General features: G+C 33.9%; 2 protein-coding genes across 2 annotated transcripts; both read right to left on the bottom strand.

Moving 5' to 3' along the window:
* Positions 1-8839: 8839 nt before the first annotated feature.
* On the bottom strand, positions 8840-10664 carry LOC134270072 (uncharacterized). Its single transcript, XM_062752250.1, has 2 exons — positions 9926-10664; positions 8840-8856 (listed from the first exon to the last, which is right to left on the bottom strand). The coding sequence occupies exons 1-2, from the start codon at positions 10662-10664 to the stop codon at positions 8840-8842; spliced, it is 756 nt and encodes a 251-aa protein (XP_062608234.1).
* An 8217-nt stretch (positions 10665-18881) lies between these two features.
* Positions 18882-23190, bottom strand: LOC134270068 (mucin-3B-like). The gene is made up of 5 exons (XM_062752247.1): positions 23126-23190; positions 22079-22318; positions 21647-21761; positions 20630-21503; positions 18882-19366 (listed from the first exon to the last, which is right to left on the bottom strand). Exons 1-5 carry the CDS (start codon positions 23180-23182, stop codon positions 19204-19206), a joined length of 1449 nt encoding a protein of 482 aa, XP_062608231.1. The 5' UTR covers positions 23183-23190; the 3' UTR covers positions 18882-19203.
* Between the last annotated feature and the right edge of the window lie 581 nt (positions 23191-23771).

Below are 23771 nucleotides of genomic sequence, written 5' to 3'. Positions count from 1 at the left end.
TAAAATTTGACGAGTGACCGGGGACCACAGATAATGCTTTATTGAGACTTCTTCTTTAACGATAAAAAAAATTACTCATTTCCAATTCAAATGTTGTTCAGTGTATCATCTCAGCGTCAGCGATAAACCATTATAAATTATATTCTGAAGACTTTGTTCTGTTTTACACATACAGAACTACCTAGAGATTTTGAAAGCCTCCATGAACATGGTGAGAATTATTCGGGTGTGTACGAGATTTACCCGTATGGATCCCGATCCCGACCTTCGAGAGTTTACTGTGATATGTACACAATGGGAGGCGGATGGACGGTATTTTTCATTTTTTGAGTATTTCTGTTTCATTCAGGAGGTTTTTAAATGAAAAATATACAATTTGCAAATCCTCGTCAAAAAGTATTGAATTAATGTCTTTCATGGAAGGCAATCCAAAAGCGTGTGAATGGATCTGTGAGCTTTGAAAGAACATGGGACGAATATAGAACGGGATTCGGTGACGCGGGACAAGATTTTTGGATCGGTGATATCAATATTAAATTTTTAAAAAGGATCTGCTCCACTTTTTGCCCATTTAAAGCTTAGCGGGATCAAACACCCGCTATTTTAAAATTGTATATATGGTTAACATTTTTTAAATTCAAGTATGTGCAATTGAGTTCATTTAGTGGTGAATATTAGATAATTTTCACAACAGAATGACGACACTCGTTTCCCATATGAAATCAATTAATGTATTCTTTATATTCCTTTTAATTTAGATTGCCGTACACTCATCTGTTCATTTCTTTATACGTTGCACAGGAAATGACGAAATCCACCAGTTAACAAAGGGAAATAACTCAAATCTCTACATTTCCATCACTCTGTTTAATGGAAGCCTGGTAAATGGGGGCAAACTGTACGAGTTGTACGATCATTTCACAGTCTCAAATGAAGCAGATAACTGTCAACTCTTCCTGGCGGGAAATGCCACCGGAACCCTGGGTATTTAATTAGAAATTTTTAACATTATATACGAGAGAGGGAGAGAAAGAAATGGGTGTAGAATTAGACTTGGCTCGATTATCCTCACATTATAAAGAGAGAGTGAGAGAGGTGGGTATACAATTTTATCTATTCTTAAAATTGCTTGACACTGTTTAACGTGTCTATCGAGAATTCTTCAATCGTATGGAGACGCTACCATTTGCCGGTGGAGAGGAGCAAACTCTGTCTTATACTCGGCACTCAGGGGTATTGAGCAGGGAGGGTCTATTTCTTGCCAGGGTCTTGAAACGAGACCTCGGTTCACACGGTCTCATCCGAAGGACCGATCTCCACGTCTCACAGTGGGATTCGAACCCGCGACGTAAGGATCCTATCCTTACCTTGCGACTCTAGAGCACACGCTCTAAACACTGCGCCACGCGGGCGACGCTTGAAATTGAAGAAAACACAAAAATTGAATGTTTTAATGAGGCAATTTTTAAAGTGTATATATGTTTTATATGATTTTGTACCTCATGTACCATTTACATGGTTTTGAGAGAATAAATTGAATTGAATTGAATTGAAGGACCGATCTCCACGTCTCACAGTGGGATTCGAACCCGCGACGTAAGGATCCTATCCTTACCTTGCGACTCTAGAGCACACGCTCTAAACACTGCGCCACGCGGGCGACGCTTGAAATTGAAGAAAACACAAAAATTGAATGTTTTAATGAGGCAATTTTTAAAGTAATGTAGGTAATGTTTTATGTCTGCAAGAGGTTGGTAATTTTTTTTTCCAGAAATTTCAACAAACTTTATGGCGGTAAAAAAATGTCCTGGATTGTAATAAAAGTTTTAGTCGGGCCACTTTTAGTAATTCGGTCGGGAGAGGGCAAAAAAAAAAACAAATTTTCAGGGTGACCTGAAGTAGTTTTGTAATATAATTCTGCAGGTGACAGTATGATGCACACGGGATCATCTCATGGGGATCTGTCTGGAATGAATTTCACGACGTCTGACAGAGACAACGATCTGTGGACCGGAAACTGTGCTGTTTATTATAAAGGAGGCTGGTGGTTCAACAAATGTTACACTGCCTTCTTTAATGGTGCCTGGTCCCCGGATAATAAGGGGTCTCATTGGTCTTCAACGCTTCATTCTGGGGAATATGTTAACGAGACTCTAATGATGATCAGAAGTTCATAGGTTCACATTGATCTTAAATTCACATTTACCGGGATTCTACTTCGCTCTGATGATTACATTTCATGGAATGATTGTACATTGTTTAACGGCCCTTTAATAAATTTTTCACTCATATGGAGCCGCCACCAATAGCCGGTGGAGAGCTGCAAATTTTGTCCTATACTCGGATTTTTTTTCGTGCCAGCACCTACTGCGATACCGGACCTAGTTTTATACGCTCTCATTGGTTTACTATTGAAAAGTTTAAATCCAAAAATTTGGCCTCGCCCAACCCCCGGGGGTCATGATTTGAATAAACTTGAATCTACACTACCTGGGGATGCTTCCATATAAATATTAGCAATTATGGCTTTGCTGTTCTTGAGAAGAAGATTTTTAAAGAATTTTCCTATATATTTCAATATAAAACTTTGGTCGGCGATTGTGGCCCTGCCCTACCCCCGGGGGTCATGATTTGAAGAAACTTGACTCTACACTACCTGGGGATGCTTCCTTATAAATATGAGCAATAATGGCTTTGGTTTCTTGAGAAGAAGATTTTTAAAGCATTTTCCTATATATTTCTATATAAAACTTTGGTCGGCCATTGTGGCCCCGCCCTACCCCCGGGAGTCATGATTTGAACAAACTTGAATTTAAACTACCTGGGGATGCTTTTATATAAATATGAGCAATAATGGCTTTTCTGTTCTTGAGAAGATTTTTAAAAAAAATTTCCTGTATATTAACTTTGGTCGGCCATTGTGGCCCCGCCCTACCCATGGGGGACATGATTTGTACAAACTTAAATCTACACTACCTGAGGATGTTTCCCCATAAATTTCATCTTTCCTTACACAGTGCTTCTTGAGAAGAAGATTTTTGAAACAAACCACCAAATTTTCACTAATTCTCAATTATCTCCCCTTGAATTAGGGCGTGGCCCTTTCTTTGAACAAAATTGAATCCCCTTCACCAAGGATGCTTTGTGGCAAGTTTGGTTTAAATTGGCCTAGCGGTTCTTGAGAAGAAGTTGAAAATATGAAAAGTTTACAGACAGCTAGACAGACGGACGCCGGACAAAATGTGATCAGAAAAGCTCACTTGAGTCTTCGGCTCAGGTGAGCTAAAAACTCAATACTTATCGACACGATAACACCTACATGTACGTCTCTTAGAACAATGGTTTAGGCCGATGTATTATAAGTTGATATATAAGGCTTCATAAAGCAAATTCTGCACATGTGAGCATAGAAATGAAAGATTATACATCATTTTATATATATTTATTTCATAAATCTCAAAAAATAATTGAAAATAAGTTTCCAAGGGACAATTCAAATTGGTCTTTACTTTCAAAACAGCTGAGTACTTGTAGTAGCACACAATGCATTGCGACTCATTCATCAGTGGGTATAGTAAACAGATAACTAATTTACATGCAAATTTATTCTGACATCAGAAAATCTTGTGGTCTCAACCTGTTCGAAGGACCGGTCTCTGCGTCTCACAGTGGGATCAAACCCGCGACGCACGGATCATCTCCTTATTTCGCGACTCTAGAGCAGACGCTCTAAACAATGAGCCACACTGGCGATTCATTTTATTGATTAATTGTATAATGTTTAACGTCCCTCTCCAGAATATTTCACTGACATGGAGACGTCACCATTGCCGGTGAAGGGCTGCAAATTTAGGCCTATGCTCGGCACTTAAGCAGGGAGGGATCTTTATCGTGCCACACCTGCTGTGACACGGGGTCTCGGTTTATACGGTCTCATCCGAAGGACCGCCCCATTTAGTCGCCTTTTACGACAAGCAAGGGGGTTCAGAGGACCTATTCTAACCCGGATTCCCACGAGGCCATTTTATTGAAGCTTTAGACTTAATGAAACGACAGTGGATATTTTAACTAAATGATTGAATAAATCATTTGAATTGTACGTGCAAGACTTTTTGTTCACTGTTTTTAAAAAATAATATAATTTTTGTATTCAAAAAATAATAATTATTAAACATTCATAATTTTCTGATTTTTTTTTTTTTTTTTTTTTTGGTTTTTACTTGTTTTACTTAATTGATGAAATAGATTCTTAGTTTTCTAGTAAATAATGTTCAATATCTGCATCTCTACAAATAAAAGTACTATCATTGTCACGATAATTACTTCGTCACTGTAATGATAAGTAAACCAGAAGTCTCTGTCGAGACTGTAGCTCTACTGGTTTGTACTTATCAAAAACCATTGCACTATTTTATGTATCTTTGTGTAGTCTACTTGTGTGCCAACTTATTTTGAAATCAGACCAAAACTGTAGAAGGAGTAGTGTTTTGAAGGAATTTCACAGAGAATTCTATTTTTAGTAACCATGGCAACACCGTTCACTGAAATCAAAAACCGATGCACTATTCTATGTATCTTAGTGTAGTCTACTTGTGTACCAAGTTATACTGAAATTAGACAAAAACTGTAGAAAGAGTAGCGTTTTTAAGGAATTTCACAGAAAATTCTATTTTTAATAACTATGGCAACACCGTTCATCGAAATTAAAAACCGATGCACTATTCTATGTATCTTAGTGTAGTCTACTTGTGTGCCAAGTTATATTGAAATCAGACCAAAAATGTAGAAGGAGTAGCGTTTTAAAGGAATTTCATAGAAAATTCTATTTTTTGTAAGCATGGCAACACCGTTCATTGAAATCAAAAACCGATGCACTATTCTATGTATCTTAGTGTAGTCTACTTGTGTACCAAGTTATACTGAAATCAGACAAAAACTGTAGAAAGAGTAGCGTTTTTAAGGAATTTCACAGAAAATTCTATTTTTAGTAACCATGGCAACACCGTTCATCGAAATTAAAAACCGATGCACTATTCTATGTATCTTAGTGTAGTCTACTTGTGTGCCAAGTTATATTGAAATCAGACAAAAACTGTAGAAGGAGTAGCATTTTGAAGGAATTTCACAGAAAATTCTATTTTTAGTAACCATGGCAACACCATTCATCGAAATCAAAAACCGATGCACTATTCTATGTATCTTAGTGTAGTCTACTTTTGTGCAGAGTTATATTGAAATCAGACAAAAACTGTAGAAGGAGTAGCGTTTTTAAGGAATTTCACAGAAAATTCTATTTTTAGTAACCATGACAACACCGTTCATCGCAATCAAAAACCGATGCATTATTCTATGTATCTTAGTGTAGTCTACTTGTGTGCCAAGTTATATTGAAATCAGACAAAAACTGTAGAAGGAGTAGCGTTTTAAAGGAATTTCACAGAAAATTCTATTTTTAGTAACCATGGCAACACCGTTCATTGAAATCAAAAACCGATGCACTATTCTATGTATCTTAGTGTAGTCTACTTGTGTGCCAAGTAATATTGAAATCAGACTAAAATTGTAGGAGGAGTAGCGTTTTGAAAAATTGTTTACAGACAGACGGACAGACAGACGGACAGACAGACAGACAGACGGACGGACGCCGGACGCATTACTATCGCATAAGCTCTTCTGGTCTCTGACCAGTAGAGCTAAAAAAAAAAAAGGTAAGTTGCTATGAAATCATTATTGCTAAAAGGCTTTAGAGTTTTTGTATCCCGCTGAAAGTGGGGGAGATTAATTTCGGTCTGTCGTCCATTTTTCTGTAACACTCGTTTCCACGCGATATTATTAGAAGCCTTCTGAGCAATCAGATTTTACAAAATAACTCCCTATGACTTAAGGATAACCTTAAATGATTTTGAGGTCTTAAATAACAAAAAAGAATATGTCTGATAAAGAGGGAAAGTTAAAGACCTCGAGGCAGATTTGAATGATACTAAACAATGTGTGTATGTGTAAAAAAAAACTTTCATTTAATAGCGATATCTCAAGGAGCTTTTAAGTTTTTAGCTCATCTGAGCCGAAGGCTCAAGTGAGCTTTTCTGATCACATTTTGTCCGGCGTCCGTCTGTGTGTCTGTCTGTAAACTTTTCCCATTTTCGACTTCTTCTCATGAACCGCTGGGCCAATTTCAATCAAACTTGGCACAAAGTATCCTTGGGTGAAGGGGATTCATGTTTCTTCAAATGAAGCGCCACGCCTTTTTCCAAAGGGAGATAATTATGAATTAGAGAAAAATTAATGGCATTTTTAAAAAATCTTCTTCTTAAGAACCACTGGGCCAGGAAAAATTGAACTCATGTGGAATCATCCTCAGGTTGTGTAGATTCAAGTTTGTTCAAATCATGACCCCCAGGGCTAGGGTGGGGCCAAAATGGCCGACCCAAGATTTACATAGGAATATGTAGGAAAAATCTTCTTCTCCAGAACCACTGGGCCAGGAAAGATGGAACTCATGTGGAAACATCCTCAGGTAGTGTAGATTCAACTGTTAAAATCATGACCCCCGGGGCTAGGGTGGGGCCAAAATGGCCGACCCAAGTTTTTACATAGGAATATGTAGGAAAAATCTTTAAATATCTTCTTCTCAAGAACCACTGGGCCAGAAAAGACGAAACTCATGTGGAATCATCCTCAAAGAGTGTAGATTCATGTTGGTTCAAATCATGACCCCCGGGGCTAGGGTGGGGCCAGAATGGCCGACCCAAGTTTTACTAAGGGATATATTGGGAAACCTTTTAAAATCTTCTTTTTAAGTACATGTACTTCAAAGCTATGATTAGTGATATTGATATGGAATCATCCTCAGGTAGTGTAGATTCTAGTTTGTTCAAATGATAAATGCGGGGGGGGGGGGGGGGGGGTAAATTCAAGCCCGATGTGCTCAGGTGAGCGCTGTGGCCCCTGGGCCTCTTGTTGGAATAAAACATTGATAATTCCGTACCCCCCCCCCCCCCCCTCTGTCTCTGTGATAGATATTTTATATCAATGAATCTTCAGACATGTATCAAGAAAGAATACTAAGTAAGAAGTCAGAGGTATTTTTCCCTCTTTATTTCATCACATAATTTAAAGATTTAGCAAATCCGGAGAAAGGGGGGCGGGTTATTAGCACCCCAATAGACGCATCCTTTTTTTTTTCGTTCAGTGGCGAACAGTAATCGCTGAATAAGCTTGTTGCAAATAAATTTTACCGTACATCAATATCAGTTTTTTCCGCGTCATGTTTTTTTCCGCGAATTAGAGCGTAATTCAGTATATTAAATTTACGCGGCAGAGCTCCAGATAAATTTTTACCCCAAAGTGTATTTACCCCCTGGTTTTAAATTCAATGCAGATTTTGATTTTCAGCAAAATGATTGAAGAGTATTTTGTTTATATAAAAATGTTTTGACCTTTATTTTGATTTTGAGCTTGTAATCAAAGTATGTGTTTTTGAAGAGGGTCTGGAAAAAACTGCCAAGGTCAGTTCCTGCATTTATTTAAATTAATTTTGCAAATACCAATAAGACTTTGTGCTATGATTGGAGAGCATTCTTTTTGACAAGGAAGATTATACGGTAGGCCAAGGTACCATAGAATGAGAGACACAGAAAACTTTTCCTTCATTTAAGATATCGTATCAATTATCAAAGGTAAACTGGGAGAAAAGAATCTTCGTCAATATGGCAAGTTGAGAGAAATGAAAAATTAATTGGCTATGAAACCATAATAAAAAAAAATATGCCCAGTGCATAGTCTTTCTACATAGAAATTGATTTTAATCTAAATCTCCGATTCTTCCTCCCGAAATGGTGAACGTCGTCGTCATATCTAGAATATTTTTGGTCACTAAAAGGCTTTTAAATCTGTACTTCGTTATGAGAAGAATCAAACACTGAGTTAACCTCAATTCGTATCACTAAGTAAGTCGTACCTGTATTGTTTAACCTGTTGTACGCAATACTTTCGTGGTGTAATGCGTATCTATGATTGCTAATGCGTAATTGTACGCTCTATTTTAATTTTCAATGCGTATTTTGTAAAATTTAATGCGTATTTCTGCAAATAGGCACCTTATCTGGAGCTCTGTACGCGAACCAAATTTTCAAACTTAAAAAAAAACAATCTCACGAACAATTATCCATCTATAACCATCATCTACCAGCTAGGTGGCCTAACAATACAAGGCACAGAACATGATAGGAGAAAATATTATAAGACATTTACACTATAGCAAAACAATAACGCTTCCATTTAATAATTTTTTTAAACATACATTGTCCTTAAAACAAAATAGATCTTACTCAATTATATTTCTACACTTTACAAGTTTTTTAAAAAAACAAAAACAAAAACAAAACATGAACTTAACGTCAATCGCCCAGTCTTGACAGTTCTTGTTTGCAGTGACTTGACGTTATTTTATTTTTATATTGACGTCATATATTTAAAGTTCTAAAAAAATGACTGCATAGTATTAAGTGTGCTACCCCGCCTTCCTGCGCGGACAAGGATGATGTCACTATCTATTAAAAAAAGTTCAATACTGTAAAAAAAAAAATTGAAAAAAATGCACGGATAATCGCTCAATAGAAAAGTGATTTTATTCTTAACAATGTGGCTTCCTTAATTCTATTAGAAGGTATCTGCTGTAAGGAATATTGATAAGACTCGAGGGATCCCACAACGTCACCACATAATTGTTGGCAAATACCTAGAATCTGCCAGGAAATATCTTTGAGGTAATCAGGTATATTTCTACCGATTTCATAAACCAGGAGATTTTGTAAATCCTTTAAGGATTGTTGTGACGTCACTGTGTCACCCAGTCTGTGGTGATTCAGTATAAACATCATGTGTAAGACTACTACAGGGGGGACAGATATTTCCAACCTACCATGCTTCCAAGAGATCTTCTGCTCCAAAACTAGTTCATCAATGCAAGAATAAAAACAATGTAATTGTAAATTATCAATTACTGTTTTTCTCATTTTTTCACTAAGAGACAATCTAAACATGTGATGCGGGTACAGAATTACGTTACAATCACTAGTAATATACAGAACATTTGGTATTAACCTATTCATCTGATGTACGCAGCGCAGTGAATGTTCATATCTACGTATTTTGTAGTAGTACATAGCAAGATAGAAAATGTCTGAAACATAACCAAATTTACATGAAAATTTTAGCAGTTCGTGTACTGTCTTTGTTTTGTAAAAAAACTTATTTCTATTTTGTTTTGAATCAAAACTATTTTGTATGAACTTGGCAGTGTTCCGTAACACTTCAACTGTCATAAATTGAATTGCAGTTGCCTGATACGGTGTCAATGTTCCTCTTAGAATACGCTCTATCTCTTGCATGCAAACTGCGAAATCTATAAAGAAAACAATACTTATTGATCTACCTCTTAATTCTCTGAAAAAAATCATATCTAACATAATACTAGATACGACACTGTTCTGGTATAAACCGGGTCTTACTTTTCTGCTAATAATAGTGTTCTCATCTGTACAGACACTCAATGCTCTGTTTAGAATCGCGTAACTTAGAAAAGGTCCGATTGTTTTACTCAAAAGTAAACATGATATCCCCTTACAATACAAATCATACAAATGACTGAACAATGACGCTTGTGCAGAACCAGTGACTTTCAATCTAAACATGTTGTTTTGTGGAATAAAAAAGTTTGGACAATACCCAATACGCACCCAGTGTATAAGTAACTTAAAACATCTCCAGAAACAAAGTAAAAAATTGTTTGTTTCACAAGGGATGTAATTATTAGTTTGAATGTCCCAAAATACAATTGTTTTCATAAAGTATGAACAGAGAACTGGGTTATCAATCACTTCTTTCAAAAATATTTTTAAAAGACCATAGCACAAAAACTGACAGTGGTTCAGTGAATGTACTAGCTTTTGTTCTGCCAGAGAGAATGAAATTCTCCATTCTTCTCCTTTCTCAGGTGTGCTGCCAATAGGAACTACGTGGAATCCTGTGTTAAGTATATCAGCTAAAACAGCCTCGCAGGGCCAACCTTGTTCACGACATCTTTGTATCCATGGAAGAGCCGATGTCGGCCAGTGATATGAGTGGAAACAGAATACAAAGTCATTTTCCGTGTTGTCCATAATAAATGAAGAGCAAGGTCCATGAGAGGTTGAGGTACGAAAATCACCTGGAAACAACCGTTGAAGCCGTAAATGGTTGTCGCGATATAATGTACTAAAAATATAAAATTCATTCTCAATCACTACACAGGAGGCTTTAACTATTGGATCATTTGACGGACTTATCAGTTTTAGTCGTGTAAATCCTGGTGGTAAATCATCACACTCCATCAGAATCAATACTTGCCGTGGAACATGATAGTAACGGATCTGAGAAAGATCACATATCACCTTGACGTTTTCCTCCCAGGACATGTAATCTTCATCTGAAGTACTCAGTCTGAATCCTTCACGATTACTACCACTCTTCAATGTTGTAAATCCTCTACTTTTCATTATGGGTTTCCGCACAGCTTCTTCGGCATTGTCTACTTCTCTTCTTATCCTGACTTCTGTTGGAGTCCCTATTTTATGGCATAGTCCCACATAAGTCGTCTCTGATAGTCGAAGGATGTGATGCATATCGACGATTTGTAAAATCACTGAGAAGCATACATCTAAAAAAATTCATTATATACGGTAATTAATACATGATTTGCATGCCCCTATAAACGAAGTTAAGGGGCATATTTTTTTGCCCTGTCAATCAGTCTGTTTATCTGCGAAAACTTCAACCTTGCCCACGGATAACTTTTGTGTGGGAGGGGCTATGGCTTTCAAATTTTACTGATGAAGTATTCCTTGTGATAAGACCTTTTTCGTGTACCAATAGCCATAGCCTTTGAACGGCTAGGACTAAGGCTTTCATACATGAACTTCACATTTGTAATTCTAATATTCGTAACAAGACTTTTCTTTTGAAACTTTTAACTTTGACCCTGGAGTTTGAACTTAAAAAAAAAGACTTTAACTTTGGAAAAGGTACTGTAAAGGTTTTCATATTTCACAATTTATTTCTTGTGCCTTACTTTGGTTTCCAACATTTTTGATTTGCATTTAAGAAAAATTAACAAAATCCTCATAAAAACCGACAATCCCTTAAAAGAGGTTATATATAAGAACACATAAGACCATCATAAAAAAAATTATGGTGAGGACTTGATATTTTTTTCTTTAGTAGCAGTGTGTGTGTTGATTTATTTAAACACAGTATAAAATAATTTAAAACATTTAACTATACAGTTATAGTTTTCCATAAATTTATTCTAATTCTATTTTAAAATTATATCACAAAGGGGTTTCCATACTATTTCTGGTAAGTTTTCATGGATCTTTGAATTCTTGTTTTCGGTTGGTTGAGAGTGTAAATCATGTGATTTCTGTATAATCAGTATTTTTTTTCAAATAAAGTTTAGTATGGTCATTTTGATCTAGACACATAATTTTGTGATTTATTTACCTTTGACTTTATCCATGGAAGGTCAGTTTCTTGTCATTTATTTAATAAATTGTAAAAGCTAATGTTTGAATTATTTTAGGTAAATTAATTAGCAAACTGTATTTGATATGTTTATTAATATTATATCCACTTGGTAGATGTATAGGTATAGCTGTAACCTGATAGATGTAGATGTAACCTAGTACTAGTGTACGATACTATACATTGAGTAAGATAAAATGTATATATTTTTGTTTCATGAAATGCGTGTCTGTATATTTTGTATTTACATGTACATTCGATTGCTATGTGAATCGTTACGTGAAACATTCCTACTTCATTAATAGTAGTGATTTATATTTGAATTCCTGCATTATTGTTTTAATAATTATGATATAGAAAGAAAAAAAAAATCTATTGATAATTCTAATTTTATTCGAATAATATTAGTTTCATGGTAAAGCGAGAAATAATATTTATGGAAGAAATATTTATAGAAAAGGTTGCATTTTGAAGTATGAATAGTTATCTCTCTTTGAGTATTTTATTTGTATCTGATACCATGTGTTGTATTTATTTCAGCATAATTTGTTATTTCTACATAAAAGATCGAAACATTCACTTCTTTTCTTGTTACTATAATACGTGAACCCGGAGACACTTTGTCAATCTTATCAACATATATGTTGAAATTTCAAAGAAAAAAAATTCCCACTTCCTACTGACCATAGCCAAAACGACTATATAAAACTGTACATTTTTTTTATCAAAAATTATTCATTTGATTCCTGTTTGGTCACGGATAAGCTAGGATCCGAAAATATTTTTTTTAGAATTCTTTTTATTACGGAAACTTTGATTACATGTATAGTACATTATATCGTAAATAGAGATACGTACCAGGAAGTAATGAATTTTCGAGTGCTTAAAACATCACGAACTATCTCAATACATCATTGCATGCCAACTCTTTAAAATTAAAATTTTAGTGACAGAAATGATAAATCTGAGAAAATCTTCCCTGCTCCTCTGTATTAAATAAATTAACTAAGAACATAGTTATAATGAGCAATTACACCTCTTCCAACATTGTAAATTTTTCGGCTGCAGGGTGGGCGGTTCTGGTTTAAGGGTAGGGGTCTTTTGATAATTTAGTGAAAATGTATAATTTTTTTTAATGTTCCTCTGCTCCTGGGAATATAATAAAATATCTAAGTATATAGCTATGGTGAGCAAGGATGCCGCTTCCAAAATTTCATTGCCACTTCCATGAATCAAGAATTCTTATATTCAGGTTGGACTATTATTAGTGATATAGTGAAAATGCATTATTTCTTCAAAATTTTTCTTCCCTGCTGATTATAATTTCAGGTAAGAAAATAGATTTTGATGATTAGTAGGAAACCTGTCTTAATGCTCTGAAATTAACGGCCTCAAGGTTACATGTAGTGGTGCTCATGAAGGGAAATCTTTTAATTTTGTAGTTAAAATACATAATTTCTTGCAAATTATGTTTTTTACCCCTGGTTATAAAGTAAGGACGTTTTTGTTTCATGTTACCATGGCAACATCGATCATTGAAACTAAAATCAAGTATCTTATTGCAGTCTCCTTGTGTGCAAAGTTATATTGAAATCAAAACAAAGCCAAATGATCGCGGAGAAGGGTTTTGAAAAAAAATGTTTACGAAAAGACAAACGTATAACGGACACCTTACTATTGCAATACCTTCAGTAGATGTAAAAATTAATCTCTTTTGGTTTTTTTTGTACTTAAAGGAGGAGATTGTTAAACGAAACCAGAAGTCTCTGTCGAGACTGTAGCTCTACTGGTTTGTACTTATCAAAAACCATTGCACTATTTTATGTATCTTTGTGTAGTCTACTTGTGTGCCAACTTATTTTGAAATCAGACAAAAGCTGTAGAAGGAGTAGCGTTTTTAAAGAATTCCACAGAAAATTCTATTTTGAGTAACCATAGCAATACCGTTCATCGAAATCAAAAACCGATGCACTATTCTATGTATCTTAGTGTAGTCTACTTGTGTGCCAAGTTTTATTGAAATCAGACCAAAACTGTAGAAGGAGTAGCATTTTAAAGGAATTTCACAGAAAATTCTATTTTTAGTAACCATGGCAACACTGTTCATCTAAATCAAAAAACGATAGCCTATTTTATGTATCTTAGTGTAGTCTACTTGTGTACCAAGTTATACTGAAATCAGACAAAAACTGTAGAAGGAGTAGCGTTTTTAAGGAATTTTACAGAAAATTCTATTTTTAGTAACCATTGCAACACCGTTTATCGAAAACAAAAACCGATGCACTATTCTATGTATCTTAGTGTAGTCTACTTGTCTGCCAAGTTGTATTGAAATCAGACAAAAACTGTAGAAGGAGTAGCGTTTTTAAGGAATTTCACAGAAAATTCTATTTTTAGTAACCATGGCAACACCGTTCATCGAAATCAAAAACCGATGCACTATTCTATGTATCTTAGTGTAGTCTACTTGTGTGCCAAGTTATATTAAAATCAGACCAAAACTGTAGAAGGAGTAGCGTTTTAAAGGAATTTCACAGAAAAATCTATTTTTAGTAACCATGGCAACACCGTTCATCGAAATCAAAAACCGATGGACTATTCTATGTATCTAAGTGTAGTCTACTTGTGTACCAAGTTATATTGAAATCAGACAAAAACTGTAGAAGGAGTAGCGTTTTTAAGGAATTTTACAGAAAATTCTATTTTTAGTAACCATGGCAACACCGTTCATCGAAATCAAAAACCGATGCACTATTCTATGTATCTTAGTGTAGTCTACTTGTGTGCCAAGTTATACTGAAATCAGACCAAAACTGTAGAAGGAGTAGCGTTTTAAAGGAATTTCACAGAAAATTCTATTTTTAGTAACCATGGCAACACCGTTCATCAAAATCAAAAATCAATGCACTATTCTATGTATCTTAGTGTAGTCTACTTGTGTGCCAAGTTATATTGAAATCAGACCAAAACTGTAGAAGGAGTAGCGTTTTTAAGGAATTTCACAGAAAATTCTATTTTTAGTAACCATGGCAACATCGAAATCAAAAACCGATGCACTATTCTATGTATCTTAGTGTAGTCTACTTGTGTGCCAAGTTATACTGAAATCAAACTAAAATTGTAGGAGGAGTAGCGTTTTGAAAAATTGTTTACAGACGGACAGACAGACAGACAGACAGACGGACGGACGCCGGACGCATTACTATCGCATAAGCTCTTCTGGTCTCTGACCAGTAGAGCTAAAAAGAATTGGGTGAAAAAAGATGAAACTGCTGCTTAATCGTCAAGGGATTCTAGTTAATTCGCCGTTATCCGAACTCATCAGTATTCGGTCAACTAACAAAAGATTCGGTCAACTAACAAAAGAAAATCGGTAAAGATTTCAGATATAAAATAATGGCTATATTTGTAATGTCATTGAAAATATTGTGATATGAAATAACTTTTAACTGGAACTCACAGAAGGTTATATTTTTTCACTGGTCTGCGTAATAATTCCCCAGACTTGGCGACCTACGCAAATAGATAAAACATACAAAGAAAGACTTAGAGAACATCAGGTCAAACAGAATTTTACTGCAATGGACATTATAGATCTTATATTACAACAGAGGTAAGTGCTAACACTCACTAGGACTATTTGAATGACATGATGTAATGCACACTTACAAATTAAGACATGCGTATACATATCACTTTTTATACCCCTGCAAACGAGGTTTGGGGGGGGGGGTATATAGGAATCACCTTGTCCGTCTGTCTGTCTGTCCGTCTGTCTGTGCAAACGTGTCCATATCTTTCTTACGGAGGGACATTAGAATCTACTACTTCACACAAAGATTGCCCATGACCTAAGGGTGTGTCATGACCTTGACTCAAGGTCTTTTGGGGAAGTTCAAGGTCACTGGAAGAAAAATTTCATTATTCGTGTCCAGTCTATATCTTTTTTATGGATAAACTTGGTAGGTTCTCATCTCATGCAAAGATTGCCAATGACCCAAGGGTGTGTCTTGACCTTGACCCAAGGTCATTTGGGGAAGTTCAAGGTCACTGGTAGAAAAAGTTCATATTTTTTGTCCCGTCCATATCTTTCTTATGGATAAACTCGATAGGTTTTCATTTCACACAAAGATTGCCCATGACCCAAGGATGTGTCTGACCTTGATCCAAGGTCATTTGGGGAAGTTCAAGGTCACTGGAAGAAAAATTTCATAATTCATGTGTGATACATATCTTTATTATGGAAAAACTTACTTCTGAAAAACCCAGCGGGGGGTATTTTGTCCTGTTTGGATAGTTCTAGTTTAAATTTATTACCAAGAATTACAAAGATTAAAATAATTATATGAACTTGCTGGTCAAGGGTCAGTAAGTCTTTGGTTAATGCTTTAATGCTTTATAGTTAGTATATAACTTAGAATCAAGTAAAATATTTATGCATAGCAAAATTCATATTCAACATTCCAGTGAATAATCAGAAGTGTGCTTCCAAAACATCTGTTCGAATTGTTATCGAAGAACGAAAGTATTTCTTCTTTACAGTGATTCCAATGTCATTTTTATGTGTTTTATTTTGGTCCCTATTCAAATGAAAATCAAAGATTACTTGGTTTCTAAAAATTTGTAAATATTTATTTCTATCTTATTTTGTAAACAAGTTTTAAGCTCACTTTAGCTGAAAGCTCAAGTTACATCTTGACCACCTGTCGTCCGTCCGTCTGTAAACTTTTCACGTTTTCAATAAGAATCACTGGCCCAATTTTAACCAAATATCGTACAAAGCATTCTTGGGTGAAGGGAAGTTACATGTGACTGTGATAACATGAAGGACAAAGTCCCCTTAAAATTAAGAGAAGATGTTCATGAAAAGACAAATATAGGATGGGAATATTCAAAATCTTCTCAAGAACCACTTGGTCATAAAGCTAAAACTTCTGTAGAAGCATCCAGGGGTAGTATAAGTTCAAAATTGTTAAATTCACGGCCCCAATTATACATAGTGTTAGTTTATAACGTCCGACTGTACGATTCCTCCTATGAGATTTTACATGTACGTGTTATATTGATCAATATGGAATTAAAGGGGGATGCCTTAAGGAATCTAAAGATGACATAACACAATAAAAATGACAAAATTGAATTATTATAACCACAATTTTAAATGAAGTATGAACTAGATAGATAAAAAAAAATGCATCCAATATTTGTACCCCAAAAAATTATTAACATAATATCAGTAATGTTTTTTTTTTAAAAAGCTCTATATTGTTAAATGTAAATTCAATTTAAAAAAAAGATTTTATTTCTATTGTTTAATGTTGTAAATTTAAAACAGTGATCGAATTAACTTACTTTAGAATATGTTCAACATCCCAGCTGAGGTCCAGATAAAAAATAATTTCAAAAAATATTTTGACATTTTTATATGCATGTATTGTTTCCTGCTTAAAGTGGCACATCTGCGCATCTAAAAAAAGTTCCATGAATCTCTTGAAACTATTCCTGGGTCTAGAAAAAGCATCTCTTTAAGACAAATTATCATTTTTGTATCTTAAACAATCCTTTGCAATAAAATTGAGTAAATTTGTTACATCAAAGTTTTAGAATTCAGAGAATTTAAAACTAACTATAACAATATCAAAGAGGGAGATTGTTATATACTCACAGAAAATCACATAAATATTGTTAAAATTTTATTAGAAAATTAAAAATGCAAAATTTTGATTTCTGTTAAGAGTGCTAACAAGCAACTTCCGGTTATGGAAATAAATTCATTCAACCGTTCATTCAACCGTTCATTCAACCGTTAAATAACTGATTTGGCAAAGTAAAAGATGTCCTAACTTTTGTGGTACATAGTTATAACCCGTATATAGTTTTCACCCTTAAAAATTAGGGTGTTGCGTTTCTATTGACTGTGAGTATCCTCTGAATTCTAAAACTTTAATGTAACAGGTTATATGATAGGAATTTTAATTCATAATGATTTTAGATTTTTCATTTGTTTGAATTTTTATGAAAATAATTCCTTTTTCTTAATTTTAAATTCATTAATTTTTTTTAAGTTTTCTTCAAAACATTCAAACTTTTATTTATTTTGCACATAAAAATATACTCATTTCGGAAATCAGTAAAATGAGGAATCCGAGCAATCTCCCACCTTTCGGAAATCAATTTAGTCATTACAGATTGCGAATCAATTATTTTATCTACTAAATAAACCGATAAATTCCTTTTTTATTTCGGCCTTTTTGTTCGTAAATTATTTGCAAGATTGGTTTGACGCATAAGTATGTCACGGGTATTATATTATTTGTACGATTTAGAATTTTGTTTATTTTGTTTCGGCTTCACCTTATCCTGCTATTGTTCAAAAGTCAGAACGGAAATTTAGCTAATTGACTTCATCACCTTCCGGCTCTTTGATAATGTAAGTAATCAGTGTCAAGCCTATTAAAGGAAATTGCCGCTTTACCTGTAATATTTTTTGTCACAAGCATCCTGATTGGTCGAGAGTTCAATTTGTAAGTAGAGTCCGGATAGATTGTGAATTTAGCAAATTCACTTTCTATCTTCTGACTCTACAATAAACATCATTAAACTTTAATCGGAATTGTTTCTCTTTGCCAAATTAGGAAAGCTTGTGTTTTTATTTTTTATTCAAATGTTAAGATAAACCTTTAATTTTGATTTTCATTATAATTATTTTAGTTAATTTATGTTTTTATGATTTTCTCACATCTCATATGTTCACAGACGAAAAAGTCCGTGTGAAAAATTTAAAAGTTTGCACGTTGAACGATGTACAAGCTTTGGAAGTCCTTGGTTTTTACTTATATACAATATAGGAAACGCGCTGTGTACTAGTAATATAAATTGTATCAACGTGGAGAATACATTTGCGTATGAGTAACCAGCTAGCACTGGCATCAGAATTTAAAGTATCAACCTCGGCGTTTTCAGATACATATCTACAAATAAATAAAAACCTAATGCATTTATGAATTAATCATAAAAAAAACATATGTAGAAATACAGATAAATTGACTTAATTCAAGTGAGTAGTTATGGATTTTTTTCACAAAATAATTTTGACAACTAAACATACTCATAAGGTAAATATATGAACTTAATTTTTGGTTTTAATTTTCAACACTTTTTGGATATGTAAACTGTTGTAATCCAGCAAAAACTAAAAACAATAGACATCAACGCTAAGTTTCAAAAACACAGACTTAAGGTGTTAAGGTATATAACTATTTTATTTTTTATTAACCAAAAGAATTCATAATGAAAAATTCAATATTTTTAGAATGCATGTGAATGAAGAAATTCAAAATATACACAAAACGTCAATGCAGTTGTACCGCTGACCCTTTACAAATATAGTAAAAATTTGAAATTACATAGAAATTCAAATGTGATAGTAATTGAGTTAAGTTTGAGTGATGCGGAAAAAAACCTTGTCTATAACAACACTGTTTCAAATACAAATTAGGAAATAAAATGTTCTTAATCGCTAAAAGGAATCTGAAGCACACAACGTGAAACACATATGTACACGACTCGCAGGTTCTTGAAAAAAAAATATAAAACAGAAGTCAAAGTTTTATCTATTTTAAGTGTGTTTTTGTTGATCAATCACTGACTTTTGAAATGATGAAGAGAAGCGTGTGGTATGTGGGGATCACTCAAATTTGAATCATATTGAGAAGTTGAGGTGTTTTCTTTTCCTGCCAAGGCTAGGTCTCTCCAGTTTCTTAGTTGTCCAAAGTCTTCACGCTGGTGTCTCGCATTCTTATTTCTGTTAAATAAAAAATCAGTTGGTATGTTATATCAACTTGATTTAAATTTATATCTAAAAATAATACAACACACTCCCAAGAAAATGTTCGTATCAATAAATATATCTCTTACATGTACACTTAATCTCGATCTCTATAAAGTCATACCTGGGAACCGAGATTATGATTTATGAAAGTTAGTGGCTGGAAATAAATAAAATGTTCATGATTTTTTAGCCGGGCTCTGCTAAAGAAAGGCCTGGCTATAGGCATCATGATCGACTGTCTTACAATAAATACATGTAGCACAGTAAACAAAAAAAAAAAAAAAAAAACAGCGTCAAAGCAGGCGCTTCCGATAATCAAAGTAGTACCATTGCGAATGGTCATACAAATATTTTTAACATCCCAATCATTGGATAAATATTTTTGCTTGAGAATTAAGCTGAAAGAGAAATTATGTACTTGCTTTATTGGGATATTCGTGGTATAATGATTATGCACATACACTGCTGAATACATATTGTAAGCGAATTATTTTCAACATCGCGGGATATTCTAAATGTTGAAATTGTTGAAGAGTTTTATGCTTCATATCGTTTTCGTCGATGTTATATGTCACTGTTAATATTCTGTTTCGATTTTTAACAAATTGATAGTATAGTGAATTAAGTGGAGTTTAAAGAGTCAACATACGTGAAGTCGCTTGATAGTGTATATGTATCATTTTTTTTACAAGTAGTTGGCGATAAAAATACTGTTTGTTTGAAACTAAAAGAATGTCTATAAAATACACATGTGCATTATTTCACATATTCCTAGTCTGAATTTTTAAATTATGAGGAAAAAAATGCTAATTGAATAGAAAGTATGCGAAAATTTCTTGAAAATATAAATCATTAAATTTTAAAATCATATTAAAATATCTTGGGGTCTGGACTGATAATTTTAATTACTGGAATATGGGATATTGTTTTAAATCATAATCATACAAACTCTACCTGTTAAAAATCAATGGCCAAAAGGAAAAGAATAAATATGTACTAATTTCGGATCAGACAATCAACACTAGCAATTAAAGACCGGCTTTCAGTTCTTTTAATACTTTGATTGATAAATCAGTTTTAGAGTTACTGAAATTCAACTAAACTTGAAGTTTTTGCTGACCGGTCATCGTTTAAAGACATCATTTAAAAAATAATGACATCACCATTTAAGTTTACACGTTCTTGATAAATTATTAATTTTTAATATCAGATTCATTACGTAAAATGAATACTCACGGTTTCCTGCATTTTCGAGCTACCAGCCCTATAATAACCATAATGATAATTATCCCCACAAAAGAAACTGAGGCCCCAACAATCAACTGGGTGTTTCTGACTTGAGCCTGAATCGATTTGTCGTTGGTATTTCCTTTGTCATTAGAAGTGGTAGTGCCAACACGCCCTTCGGATGTCGTTACAGGTTGGGAGGTTTCTGTACTTATAGTTGACTTGGTTTCAGCGATTGTTGTAGTCTGGAGTGTATCTAGTTTTGCTGTTGACGGAATTGTGCTTGTTTCCGATTTTTTGGTTGATACTGTAGGTGATGGTTGAGCAGTTGATGTTTCTATGTTGGTTGTTGATTTTGTAGTAGATTCCGATATAAATTGTGTATTTACTTCAGTTAAGCTTGGTGGAAAAGACGGTGTTGTTTGCAAGTCTGCTTCAGTTGTTATTACCGTTGTTATTGTCAGTTTACTAGTTATCGTTGTTGTTTCTTTTAGTGTTGTCGATGCTTTGGTTGTTGAAGTTGATGTAAATGTGGGTTTTAATGTTATTGCCTCTGTTACTGATAATCCCGTTGTTGTATCAACATATGTTTTTGATATACTTTCCGTCATCTCTGTAAAATCAGTTGTGTCTATCTCCGGCATATCTGTAGACATTAATGTTGATGATTCCTCAGGTAAGGTGTTGGAAACCAACGATGCTTGCTCAGTTTGTGAAGTGGTCAATGATCCAGTAATTTGAGAAAGTGTTTTTTCTTCTTGCGCAGCAGTTGTGCTAGATGATGTGTAGTTTTCTTCTCTTTCTGTAAAGCTCATCACTGTAGATTCTGTGACGGTATTTAACATCGTTGTAAGCATCCTTTCGCTTGTTGTTTGCCCACAGGCTATATAGAGGAAGAAAATACATACACCATTAGATTGAAATGATTAAAGACTTAAGTTATACTATGATATATCCATCTCTACATAATTCAAAGGGGGGAAATTATAATGTGTGGATATTTAAAAAAAACAAACAAAAGCTTACTTTCATTTTCTGTCCAGTTGAATTGATTACTCGTCGCATTACAGTAAGAGCACTTATTTTTCGAGTTATTCTGCAAGGGCCTAATACATATACTGTCGATGTAACAAAAGTTCTCCTGTAGATAATGCAGAAGACATATGAACATTTAAAGCTTTTAAAAGAATTCAAAGACTGATATACAAACTTTACATGAGAAATTGTTCATAAGGTAATTTTATTTCGGAATAGACAAAGTGTCGGATTAGAAAGTTCATCTGCAAATCCTATATTTAATATACAGTCTACAATATTATATAGAAGAGATATTTTATCAATGTCATGTTTCCCCAATTGATTTCAACTAATGAAAAATAACATTATCGAAATCTTTAATGGGGTTATATACACGTATAACTCAATAAGATTTAAATTTTCAGCAACATTTACGTATACCTTTAATGTAAAATATACATTTCCGGATTCATTATGGTACTCTTGACAGAGGGATTGGTATACGATGAACTCATATGTGTCTGAATATCGTTTTCCGTCATTTGAAATGTTGAACTTGATTTCAGTTGTCCAGATTCCATTCGTGTCAAACGAAAGTGGACAGAAACCTTCAAATAGTGTTCTCTCTTGTAAATTCCTCTCAATCTGTAGCTCTCGTACTTCTGTTTGGTTGATGTTAACCTGAAATATTTTGATTTCAAATAAACAGAAGGTTAAATGACTCAAAGGTCACCCGAGTACACCTTAAACACAACAAAAGATTCACAGAAGTAAGAATTCGAGCTGAACACAATTCGTAAAAGGAATTCATTAAATGATAGTTGACCATATTCTGCCCCAGAAAAAAAGACAAAAAGGATAAAAACATCTGGAACTTAATGCATGTATTAATGAATCTTAACGAAGGACTATACTATTTTCTTGCCTGCAAAATCCCTTAATTGTCACTACCACTGTAAAACTAATCTAATATTTTTTTAATCTACTTAATATTATCTCTATGATTTACAAAAATAAATGTTATTCAGTATAAAAGGCAAAACAAAATTATGTATACAATTTCCTGCGCAGCGACTAGAACATATAATGTTGTTCACCTCAATTATATAGTATTTAACTTTTGTAAGTATTAAAAAAAACGTTGCGGATTTTGAATAAAACAATAAATAAACGATTTTACAGGATTTCTTTTTTGAAAAATTTTGTAAGATGTAGATGGCTGAATTACATACTATCAACCTAAAAAAGGCATTAAATTCTTAACTGAACCAATCACTCTCTCTCTCTCACAATAACTTCTCGTAAATTGAAACGAACTTTATCTATATATAAAGATATTACACAGATATTTTCCCCCATATTTTTGATGTACTTGTATTGATCACAACTTATCATACATCCAGTTATTAGTTATGTGTCTTGACCATTTAAATGAAACATAGATATTAAAATTCAAGCATTTTTTTTTTACAATGATGTTAGTTGTACCTGTTTGACGGTAAGAAAACATTTCGAATCCATGTTTTCGAAAAAATACTTTCCCATGATAGTAGCCTCTTCACAGTTTGTGATAGACAGATCACACAAACCGGCCCCAGGAACACTCGTTATGGTAGGAGGTGCGAATAAATCAAAGGAACAGTCGCTCCCTCCAAATCCAGTGTCACAGGTGCAGTTACCTGAGAAAGAATTGAAAGTCAAATTTACTTTTAACGTTTTTTATGAAAGCCAATTATTAAATTAAAGAATTTTTTCTTATGATTTTTCGCATTCATTAATTCAAAAATATATGTAAAAAAGCATATATTTAAAATAGTTTGGTTGCCCTCTCCGAACAGACTGGACAAAAACTAAACCTTTAAAAAACTTTTTATTTATGCATTCCAGAGAGCATTTTCTTCTTTAAAATACATTTTTGTTTCTGAGAACTGTACGTTTTCGAAACTTAATGCTTTCATAAAATTTAACAAAATTTACACGGTCTTGCAAACATTTTCCAATTTTTGTGCCACGTTGTCTCTTTAATGTTGAAAATTCTGGGATAAATATTTTTCCAATTTTATATCATCTGTTGGAGTGATTGTATCCTGTTAGACGTCCCTCTCCAGGGGCCCGTTTCATCAAAGGTCGTACG

The sequence above is a fragment of the Saccostrea cucullata genome, unplaced genomic scaffold (genome assembly GCF_032062105.1).
Source record: "Saccostrea cucullata isolate Sc308-1 unplaced genomic scaffold, CSIRO_AGI_Scuc_v1 ctg1536, whole genome shotgun sequence".
Taxonomy (NCBI): Eukaryota; Metazoa; Mollusca; class Bivalvia; order Ostreida; family Ostreidae; genus Saccostrea; species Saccostrea cuccullata.
Note: the sequence above shows the minus strand (reverse complement) of the source record. Positions and strands in the feature narration are given on the sequence as shown.